Source organism: Petaurus breviceps, unplaced genomic scaffold (assembly GCF_028583685.1).
Source record: "Petaurus breviceps papuanus isolate PSGF00001 unplaced genomic scaffold, PetGlider_PUasm1.0 90574, whole genome shotgun sequence".
Taxonomy (NCBI): Eukaryota; Metazoa; Chordata; class Mammalia; order Diprotodontia; family Petauridae; genus Petaurus; species Petaurus breviceps.
Window position 1 is genome coordinate 6295493 of NW_027187277.1, and position 12253 is coordinate 6307745.

At 36.4% G+C, this 12253-nt stretch overlaps 1 protein-coding gene across 1 annotated transcript in view; it reads right to left on the bottom strand.

The window, feature by feature from the left end:
• Window positions 1-11369, bottom strand: part of TMPRSS3 (transmembrane serine protease 3) — a 74281-nt gene extending 62912 nt beyond the window's left edge. The window contains exons 1-2 of the mRNA XM_069063483.1: window positions 11349-11369; window positions 10096-10246 (exon numbers count right to left, since the gene is read on the bottom strand). Of these exons, the coding sequence (XP_068919584.1) occupies window positions 10096-10246; window positions 11349-11369 (172 nt within the window). The remainder of the gene's footprint in view (window positions 1-10095; window positions 10247-11348) is intronic.
• Window positions 11370-12253: the final 884 nt, after the last annotated feature.

The following is a 12253-nucleotide window of genomic DNA, read 5'->3' on the forward strand; positions in this document are numbered from 1 at the left end:
AGTTATATGAATAATAAGCCCCCCAACATACACACACACACACACACACACACACACAAACACACTTCTTTTCTTCCCTAGTAAATTACTTTTTACCTCCCATTGCCTTTATTTAAAACAAACTTATAAATAGTACTTCCAGATCCTTTGTTATATATAAAACTCCCTTTTTGACATTCCCTCCAGCTAATCACATTAGGGTTGTGAAGGGACATTTATTTCTTCTCAGTCTATCAGAATGTTAACACTTCATCTTTGTGTCATTCTTTTATATTCCTCTAACATATTTACATTTCTAGAGTACTCTTGACTTCTGTGTCTTCATTTCAAGGTATCTATTCAGCTCTTATCTTTTCATTAGGAATTCTTGGAAGTCCTCTCTTTCATTAAAGATCCTTTTTTGCTCCCTGTACAATTATACTGCATTCTTCTGGCTAAATTACTTTTTATTGAAAACCTGTATTTTTTGTTTTGGGGCATATTATATTCCAAGTTCTCCTCTTTATAGTGGTAAATGCCAAATCTTTTTAAACCTCACTGTGACTCATTTAAACTTGAGCTTTTTCCTTTGGGTAATTGTAGCATTTTTTAAATCATGGAATCTCTGGATTTTGTCAAAAATTTTTCTGGAAGTAAGTTGCAGGATATAAACTATATCCACATGATTATTAGTATTTCTGTGAATTGCAAATAAAACCCAGGAAGAATAGAAAGAAAAATCACCTTTAAAATAATCAGAGGGTGGCTAGTTGGTGCAGTGAATAGATCACCAGCCCTAGAGTCAGGAGGACCTGGGTTCAGATCTGGCCTCAGACACTCAGCACAAAAACTAGCCATGTAACCTTGGACAAGTCACTCAACCCCAATTGCCCTCCAAAAAAACCCTTAACTAAATAAATAATTCAATAAAAAATTAAAATAATAATAATAATCAGAGAATATATAAAGTACTTGAAAATTTACCTGCCAAGATACATACAACAATTATATGTCACTTTTTTTTTAAAGCAATTGGGGTTAATTAACCTTCTCAAGTTTACATGGCCAGGTGTTTCTGGGTGGATGCTAAGTGTCTGAGCCCACATTCAATCCCCCAGTTCATCCTGACACTGAGGCCGGTGCTCTTACTCGCTGTGCTACCTGGCTGCCCCATAAGTCACTTTTATAACACACTTTATGGTTATAGAGAAGGCAAGCCAAGTCAACAAATACTTATTACAAAACTACTACATGACAAGCATTGTGTTAAGCACCAGGGACACAAATAAATGTTAAAAAAAAAATGTTTCTGTTCTCAAGGAGTTTACAGTCTCATGGAGAAAATAACATTCAAACAACTATGCACAAATAAGATGTATGCAGGATAAATTTGAGATAATCTCAGAGATAAGATATTGCCATTAAGGGACAATGGGAAAGGCATCTTGCAGAAGATGGGATCTTAGCTGATATTTTCAGGAAAACCAGATGCTGGAGATGAGGAGGGAAAAAATATCAATCACAGGAACAGTCAATGAAAATCCAGAGAGTTAAGAAATGGAGTATGTTATATTAAGTTCTTATGTCAAGAAGCCCAATGTCATTGGATTAAAAAGTATGTAAAAAGAGTAAGGTATGAAAAAGCAAAGAAAGGAAATAAGGGACTACCTTATGTAGGACCTTAAAAGTCAAACACAATTTTACATGTCATTTTCGAGATAATAGGAAGTTACTGAATTTTAATAAATGAAGGATGACATGGACAGATGTGTGCTTTAGGAAGATCACTTTGATAACTGAATAGAGGAAGGAATGGAAACTAGAGAATTAGAGAAATACTAATTACTCATGTATAGGTTGAATGCATAAAATTACATTAGCTAAATTTATTTATTTGGTGTAGGAAAAATAATAATAAAATGTATCTGAAGGAACTCACAAAGAAAGTAATTTTTTAAAAAAGGAATTAGGATAGAACTACCAGATCTCAATTCTAAGCAATAATCATGAAAGTAATATGGTGCTAGTTTAAAAATAGAGAGGTTGATAAGTGGAACAAATAAGGGCCACACACACAGGTGGCCTAGGTTCCTAAAGACCTCAGTTCCTAGAATAAGGACTCACTATTTAACAAAAACTGAAGTGAAAACTGGGAAGTAGTCTGACAAAAATTAGGTTTAGATCAACATCTCACATCATCTATCAAAATAAGCTCCAAATCTCCACATGGATACATACTTTAGATTGAGAGAGAAAAAACCACAACATAAGCAAAATTAGAGAAAAGAAGAAATTACCTTTCAGGTCTACAGCTAAACTTCATAATGAAGCAAGTAAAAGAAAAGATCATAAAATATCAAATAAAAATTTTTGTTATATAAAATTTAAAAAAATTTTTTGCATCCCCCTCCAAAAAAAACAATGCAGCAAAGATTAAAGAGGAAACAGTAAAGTAGGAGAAAATCTCTATAGCTTGTTTTCCCAGATAAAGATCTTATTTCTAAAAGATGTAAGGAACTAATTCAAATCTATAAGAATTAGTCCTTCTTTGACCCTGAAGAGATCATCACAATCCCATTGTCTTCTTTCCTGGCTTTAGTCATAACATCCTCACTTTTCTCTTTATATCTTTCCTTATCAGCTTCCTCTTCCATGCTTCCTGATAAATGGTTAAGGGTATTAAGAGCCAGTTCTCAAAGTGAAGAAAGTCAAACTACCAATTACCATGTAAAAAAAAAGTTTTAAAGTTAGTGTCAAATATATTGCCTATGGTTTATATGCAACCCACAGCATTTCCAAGCACAGTGTGAACCAGATTAAAATGAAATTGGGAAATATTTAACAAAATAAAAAACAATAAAAGATGGATAATATTATATTTTAAAACAAAGTCAGTATACAGCCTATAGGATTCCTTATGTATAATTTAGTGGCCCCTGTTTATATGAGTTTGATACTACTGCTCTAAATCACTGATAATTAGAGAAAGGAAAATTAAAGGTACTTTGGAATTCCACCTCAAATCATCAGAGAAAAAAAAGTATAGGACAAATATTTGAAGGGCTGCAGAAAAATAGGCACATTAATTCACCATGAATTGGTCCAGCCATTCTAAAAAGCAATTTGGAACAATACCCCAAAAGTTACTCAAATGTGCAAACACTGACCCAGTAAAAACTCTGCTAGGCTATGATCTATTAAAACATAGAAAAAGAAAAAGAAAGATTTATATAATAATAACAACAACAATAGCTAACATTTACATAGCACTTACTAGGTGCCAGGCATTTTGCTAATGATTTGCAATTATTGTCTCATTTGTTATGATCCTCATAACAACCCTGGGAAGTAAGTACAATTATTATCCCCATTTTACAAATGAGAAAATGAGTAACTTGTTCAGGGTCACAGAGCTAGCATCTCAGGCTGAACTCAGGTCTTCCTAACACCAGGCCTGGAGCTCTATCTATTAGAACTATCCAGCTGCCTCATGTACATAGAAATGTATAACAGTTCTTTTATGATGACAAAGAATTAAAAACTCAGAAAATTATCATTGAGAAGAGATTGAACAATTAAATTATATTAATGTGATTGAATACTATTGTGCTATAAGAAACAACAAAGAGGATGGTTTCAGAGAAACCTGGGAAGACTTGTATGAACTGATGCAAAGTGAACTGAGTTGCACCAAGAGCGCAATTTACATTATAACAACATTTTAAAAACCAAATAACCTTAAAAGACTTGAGAATTCTGTCCAAGGGATGAATGAACATAATTCCAAAAGGCCAATGGTGAAGAATGCTACCACCTCCTGACAAAGAGCAAAATGTAACCAGTGTAGGAGGTTTTTTTTAATACATATATTTGTTATAAAAGTTTTTTCCCCCCTAAGGAGGATGTATGTGGAGGTGAGGAAAGAAAATAAATGCTTGTTAATTTAAAAAACTATTTAATTTGAAATGCAAAAATGAGTAAAAGTAAGATAATGACATATTCCATAACCATTTCTATCTGAACACCTTGAAAAAGATGACAATTAGATGAAAACAATGACTATAATAAATACTCAGAAATACTAGTGTATTTTAAATTTTGTAAAGCATTGTATATAAATTACCTCATTTCATCCTCACAAAAAAACTTTTGAAGTGCTAATATTAATCCCATTTTGCAGATGAGGCAATAATGCTTCAGAAAGAGTGACTCATTCAGTATGCCACAGCTTGTAAGTTGCTAATGCAAGATTGGTGTCAAGTTCTTTCTGATTCCAGGTCCAGCACTCTATTCACTATGCCATATTGCTTATAGCAACAAGTGAAAAAGTACCCACTGTGTGATGTGCAGATCTGTATTTCTGTCCTGTGAAATGTATATATAGCTCTGAAAAAATGTCAAATAGTTTCTGAAGCATGATCATTTATGAACTGATCCCTGAATTCACCTCACTCTTTCCTGCTTAACTCATTCCCTCTTCCTTTTTACACTCTCATCTCTTCACTCCCTTTCCATGTTTATTTAAATCCAGTTCATTCATAAGGTCCTGCTCAGATGCTACTTCCTCCATAACATCTTCCTTTCCCTGACCCAAAATCATATTGATGATATGAATTTTCATATCAATTTGTTTATATGTCTTTTAAGGACTAACTGCATTCTATTTTGTAATCTTGTTCTTTGTATATAGGTTTGTTTGTTTTTTTAATCTACATTGGATCATAGTCAGGAATCACTTCTTATTTATATTAGTGTCTTAGTGTCAGCAGGTACTTAATGCTGGAGTAGTGGAAAGAGAAATGGACTTGGAATGTGAAGATCTGGATTTGAATTCTAGACTAACTGTGTGGTCAAGGACAAGACAAAACCCCTTTGAGCTTCAGCTTCCTCATACATAAAATAGGAGTAATAATACAAGTACTATCCACCTCTAAGACACAGGGGGAGGGGGTTTTGCAAGTCAAAATGCTACTTAATGTGAGTTGTGATTAATTTATTATGTTGATCTGCTGAAATTCAAAAAAGATATAAGCTAAGGAAAGAGGTTGGAAAAGAGGAAAACAAAAGAAAATAAGCAAAGGCAGAATAGGAGAAGGGAAAGGAATGGGACATAAAGATTGAATGTCAACAAGTTAATGTTCATATAGCAAGTGAAAAGAGAAGTAGGACAAAAGTTAACAGGTAAAGTTACTTCATTTTCAATTAAGCAATGATGAAAAGGAGGACTGCTTAATAGAAGAAGAAAGTGGCAGACTTGGAAGACTTGAAGAATAGAAAACTCTTTCCCCATCAAAGGTTCTTAACCTGGAGTCTATGTGTAGATTTCAAGGGTTCTATAAAATTGCATAGGAAAAATTGAATCTTTAAGAAATCCCTATCTTTACCTGTAGATAAATTTATATTATATAAAAATATTAATCCTTAATAAAATGTTCTTCCTTTGTAATCTTAAATTATTTTATTTCATGCTTTTAAAAACATTATTCAGAGAAGGGGTCCATAGACTTTGTACAATAATTTCTAAATTATCTCTCCTGGATCTATTTTCCAGGTCAGTGGTTTTTCCCATGAAATATTTCACATTGCCTTCTATTTTTTCATTTGTTTGGATCTGTTTAACAGCATCTTGATTTCTCATAAAGTCATTAGCTTCCATTTGCTCCAATCTAATTCTGAAGCAATGATTCTCCTCATTGAGCTTTTGAGATTCTTTTTCCATCTGGCAAATTCAACTTTTTAAAGCATTCTTCTCCTCATTGCCTTTTTGAGCCTCCTTTGCCATTTGAGTCAGTCTGTTTTTTAAGGTATGATTTTCCTCAGTCAGGCTGTTGACTCTCATTTCATAATTTTCTTGCATTGTTCTCATTTCTCTTCCCAATTTTTCCTCCACTTCTCTTATCTGCTTCTTAAGGTCCTCTATGGCCTGTAACCAGCTTGTATTTTCCTTTGAAGCTTTTGATGCAGGAGTTCTGACTTCACTGTTTTCCTCCTGTTCTATGCTTTGCTCTTTTTTGTCCCCAAAATAGGACTGTATTGTTGGAATCTTCTGTCTGCTTTGTTTCCTTTGCCTGCTCATTTTGCCACTCAATTACTTGACTTTTGGGGTTTTGCCACAGTAGGACTCTGCCACCAGACAGGGGAGCTTTCATCCCGAAGGCTAGGGTTTTTTCAGCTGCTGGAGGTATTAGATGGGTGCCCTCTCTGAGGTCTCCACATGCTCTGGCAAGCTGGACACACACCCCAGAACCTCCACCGTAGACTGCAATCCAGATCCAAGCAGGTTAAAGCAAGAGCGATTACCCCTCAAACTGGTGCTTGATCCCCCTATACTCTGCAGGCCAGGAGCTGAAGCCCCCATGTGGTGCTGCTGGCTGTGCCAGCGTCTCAGCGGCTTCTCACCCCGGGGGTAAAAGCCACGCACTCCCACTTACTGGTCCCAAAGTCCAGACTGCACTGACCTCTCACTTTGTCCTTCGCATCTATGTGTTGATAAATCTGGTAACTGCCACAGCTGCTGCTGATCTGCAGTCCCTCTGGACAGAGGCTGGTCAGGCCCACCCTGGGGCTAAAGCCTTGGTGTGGGGCTGGTCTTGGCTCCCCGAGCACTGTGCTGGATTCCTGCTGGCCTGCCGGGCTGTTCTCAGCGGGAGGTTAGCTTCTCTATGTCATTTTGTGGGTTCTGTAGCTCCAAAGTTTGTTTAGAATCCTCTTTTTACATGGATTAGGGAGGGTGGAAGCTGGAGTCCCGGGAAGGTCGTGCTTCTATTCCTCCATCTTGGCTCTGCCCCGCCCCATAGACTTTGAAAGAATACCAAAGTCCATGGTAAAAGACAGATTAAGAACCCTAGTTCTAAGTAATAAATGCATGAATTTAAATGTGTTATTTCAATTTAGCGTTTTGTTTTCTTAAGTTGGCATCTTAAATTATGTATATCATTGTACAAGTTATGGTTTCAAAAAAGCACATTTAGGACTAGAGTTCAAAACATAAGATCAAAACCCCAATATTTTCTTTTCTGAGTTAGAAATACTAAACAGACTCTTGTGTGCTTGCTAACTGTTCTCCTATTCATGAAATTAATATCTCCTTAGATCTTCTAGGGGCCTCTAGTGGTCTCACACTGGCAAAGAACTGTAGTCACTATGACCATAGCCCCTGCCCATTTTTCTATCTCAATGAGAAAGTCTGAAAAAAAAAAACACTTCAGAAGATATTGAGTTAATTCCTTCTGAGGTAACTATTAATGCTTCTCTCTAGATCAATAGTCCAGAATGTTTAATGAAATCAATTAAGGTAACATCCATTTAATTATTCTTTGAGGCTTGGACCAAATTCTCACATGATCCTTTCTTTCATAGTCATCTCTGTGGCTCTCTGAATAAGTAAATCAACAAATCGCTTTGAAAAGTCTTTAAGTGATTTCTTACTTTCCACAACTACTCATTCACCCCTTCAGGCCCACACCAAAGATTTTGACTTGGAGGAACTTCTGCTATCTGACACTATTCTCCTGGTTGGTGACTGCCTTTCCCAAAACACAGTTTCAGGAAAGCTCCAGTCATCCTTCATTTCACTTCATTCTCTCTACTTTGGCCGCCTCCTCCATAACCTCTGTAGAAAAAAACCCCTCAAGTATAGAGAGGCCCACATGAAAGGAGAAAACTGTTGTGCTATGGCCCAAAGGGAGGCAGAATGGATATTGCTAACCTTTTCTATGCCAATCCTTCTCAGGTTGGGGGGAGGTCATTCCTGCCAAGAGGGAAGCCAGAAGTTAGGACCAGAAGCTTCTCTGCTCTACTCAGAGAGAGAGATACTGAACTAGAATTATATGTACTCCCTTAAATATTATTAGTCTAGAGGATATGATCTAGGGATTCAATCTAACTTCCAATTGTTTGGTCATCATCATCAAGGGGAAGGTGAATCTCAAGCTTTATATCCAAGGTTTGACTCCTTGCCCACCTAAGAAAAATTCTGCAATGAACACGCATAACAAATAGCAAAGAAAAACATTGATATAAATCACAGAAAGGCAGAAACCAGAGAAGGTATACATAGGAGAATATGTGTTAGACAGTACAGAATGAAGAAACTTCCATTGGGATTAAGATAATTCAAGGGAGTCTTGGATTTCATCCGAGGGAAAATTCCTGAAAGTCTTCAGTGTAGTAAACTGGGATTAGGGACATTATGAAGATTGGCAACTTTATTCATGTCTTCCCAGAATCTTTTCCTTCAGTAACCTGAAATGGGGTTAACTTCTGCTATGCTATCTATCAAAGCTGGAAGCCAGAAGCATCCAAAGCAATTCAACACTTGATGAGTTCTGAAAAAAAACCTCGAAGATTTAAGAGTCCTGAAGAGGACTAATGCTTGGAGAGTCACAAAGCAACTGACCTTGAAGAGTTCCAAAAGGGATTGGTGGAGAACTAAAACTCTTGCCTCTCCCCAACTCCTCTCTGCCTCTCATGCAAGGCAGAGCATTCATTTCCACCAGTAAGGAAAGAGTCCCGTATTGATGAGTCTTGGGATAGGGGTTATACCTCTTTACCAACTATCTATTCCAGAACACTTTCTTCCCCACTTGCCTGGAGCTCTGAAAACTATGAGCCACTGATGATCATATCAAACCTGCTGTTGCTCCTAGATGATATGTGTCAATTTATTACCCAATGGCTTTCCTCACAATCTCAGGTAATATTCTTTTTTGTTTGTTTTTGCTTTTGGGGTGAGGGAGGGGGAAGGTAGGACAATTGAGGTTAAAGTGACTTGCTCAAGGTCACATGGCTATTGTGTGTGTGTGTGTGTTAAGTGTTTGAGGTCTGATTTGAACTCAGGTCCTTCTGACTCCAGGGCCAGTGCTCTATCCACTGCACCACCAAGACACCCCTCAGGTAATATTCTTAATCCAATGCTCTCTTTGGCTGACATTAGTAGGAGTAGGTAGGTGATTTTTCCACAACAGAACAAAATTCCTTGAGGGTGGGGCCTCTTTTTGCTTTTGTATTCATATCCTCACTGCCTTTACATGAGCTTGGCACATAGTAAGCACCTGGTAAATGCCATTTCATTCATTCATTCATAACTTAAATAATTCATACAGCTTGTTTTCCCCATGAATCAGAGAATAAGGTGAAAAACACATCTTGCTCCTCCTCCCCTGCAACCTGCTACAAATATTTCTGGAAACTTAAAACCAACCACCTGATTTCACATAAGAAGCAATATGATCTGAACTGAAGTAGATAAGGGATGATGATTCATTTCTATAAAAGGTCTTAATGAGGGACAGGCATATTCTTATGACATACATTGCTGTAAATTTATAAAAACACTTTGTATAATGCTTTAAGGTTACAAAGCACTTTCTTCACATGCATCTTGCTTTTATTTCTCAAACAACTCCGTGAAATATATAGTATGAATTCTACATTATTCATTTTACTGATGAGAGAATTGAGTCTCAGAGAAGTACCTAAGCTGTGTGTGACACCAGCACTCAAATCAAGGTCTTATATTTCAATTCAATGTTCTTTCCTTTACATATATAATGTTTCAGACGCTTCCATGCTCCTGGAATACTAATGGAAAAATGGGTTTAAAGCAAGGTAGAGGATTTGGTTGGACAAAAGAAAGAATTACTAAGTGTAGGGAGGAACAATGTGTCAGTGAATAATTTGCCTCAAAGAAAGGAAGATTTGAGTTCAAGTCCCTTCTCTGACCCTAAGTAAGTCACATAATCTTAGGACCCCCTAGAAATTCTGTAAGAAAAGATGCCCATCCGAAATGATAGAGGAAGCTCCTTACAGAAACCTCCCTATAATGATCTCATCCAAAAAGAGAGATGAGGGAGAATTTGATTGTCATCATAATAAAACACTGTTAACAAGCTACTGAGAGGAGGCTTTAGGAAATTCAATAACTATCCATTCTGAATACCTAGCTGAAGGTGGCAGGGTGTTGAACCAATAAATCACTTGTTTTTGTTTAAGACTGTAGCATTCTGTGATCATAAGAAGTTTATCCGATACCCTCTAGGACATGAAAACACATGGGGAGATTAAAAGGCATATTGTATAGTGTTAACCATAAGGATGAGAGAGAGAGAAACCTACCTGGTCCAATGTCAGCAGGTTCCATTTTTAAATCATCAAAACCAAAGAATGATCTAAAAGAAAAAGGGGCCTCAGCTGTTGAGAGCTCAGAATTAGTCCCAGTGACTACTTCAGAATTTCCATGGCTGGTCTCCAACTCCACTTCCACCTCCTTTTCAATGAAGAGAGAGAAAGAGGGAGAGAGAGGATATTTTCAAATCTTTGATTACTCTGTCTTGTGATTACCCTTAGGCTTTTTTTTTCATGAGGTGAAGCCTATGACTTTCCAAGGGTACTATCTTTATTCATGCTCATGAAACTACCATACATTTTAATTCTGAAGACAATTCTAAATATTGCCTCTACAAAATTTTTTCTGGTCATTAAACATGTGGCTTAATTAAGGATGAGAATAAATGCTGGAGCTGGGTGTCCCCTATGCACTTTTGTCCCCTTAGCTGCCATTATATAGCAAAGTCTGAAGAAGCATAGAGCAACTCACTTTCAACAACTACTATAGCATGGCTTCATTCCCTAATCAAGGAATTCCATCTATTCCCCAATGAAGCAGTCAAGAACTTTTGCATAGCTATAGTTAATACAAATTTAAAACATATATCTTAACAGATATTTGACACTATTCTTCGTCACTTTACTTTTTTAATTCCCTTTACTTTATAAATGTTTCAAAGGTGTTTTTATTAAACTATATAAACATGTAACAGGGGGCCCAGGGCTGGTCTTGGACTATTTGACCAGCCCCATTTCCTATTACACAAATTCAATCTAATCTTTTTTTCAACACACAGTTCAATTCCAAATAAGAAAAACATGCTGATATTTTGCCTTCCACTCCTTCATTCTGTTAGCTGTATGGAATATCCAATGTAGTTCTTGAGTATATACTTCAGCCATTTTGTTTTCACATCCCAGCTAGTATCTGCAGCTTACTATCGGCATTCAGCAAATTATTTAGAGTAAAGAAGGAAGGAAGGAAGGAAGGAAGGAAGGAAGGAAGGAAGGAAGGAAGGAAGGAAGAGAGAGAGAGAAAGAAAAAAAGAAAGAAAGAGAGAGAGAGAGAGAAAAGAGAAAAACAAAGAGAAAAAAAACAAAGATAAATGAGATAGAGTGTAAAATGCTTTTTAAAATGTAAAACTTATGAGTACAGAATCTTCTCTCTCAAACAGGTAATTGAGTATATAGCACACTGAAAAACATGAGGAATTCTTCCTTTCAAAGATACATCACTGCCCACCCACCCCCATGTTACTCACCACGTCTGGAGAATCCATCATTCAAAACAAAAAGGTTTTCCTTTTTCATTATAAAAATCAACTCAGTGGGAAACTAGTCTAACAAATTACTCCACTTTGGAAATATTTTCACCAATCACTCAGCACTGCAGACTCAGTAATTGTAGCAAACGATGTTATTGCTTTGGTCTGTGACATTCAAGCTATCTATGGATATCTGATAGCCTACATGGCAGGACTACAGAAATGGGGAAGGAGAAAAAAAAAAGGCTGCCTCTTTTTCAATTAGTGTGAGCAGCTAAGGTAATCAAACCCTTCCAGGGACCTCTCAAAAAAGAATCTTTTGAATAGATTGTTTTCATTTTCATTAAGAATAGCATAGGAAGCTAGGGATAGTACAATGGTAGTTTCTCACTAGGGTAAGGCTGAACTTTGTTTTATTGGTCCTTTTATTTTACTGGTCCAATAAAAATAGTAATAAATAGTCTAGGATTAAAGTTAAAGTGTTAGAATATTTAGTCTGCTACACACTATTCACCTTCTGTGCCTCTGATCTCCCTTGTGAAAATAAGGCGATTGAACTAAATTATCTCAACAGGTCCTTTTATCTCTAAATTCTATTATCTATGAACCACAGTATACATTTAAAATTGTCTATCATATTCATGGAAATATTGGACACTAAGACATGACATGAAATTTCTCCCCTATGATAAAACTAAATTTCTGATCTCAAGAAATTCATAGTCCAATGAAGCAGCTTGTGAATAAAACAAAAATAAGTGAATTAGTATGGAGGCCTTCCACCCCCTGGCTTGTTCTCAAAATGACATAATTTGGAGAATAGATATCATATTAGTCCAAGTTTGTACCTGTCCTCTGTAAAGAGGCAAATCAAAGTCTCAAAGTCTAATTATATATGAAAC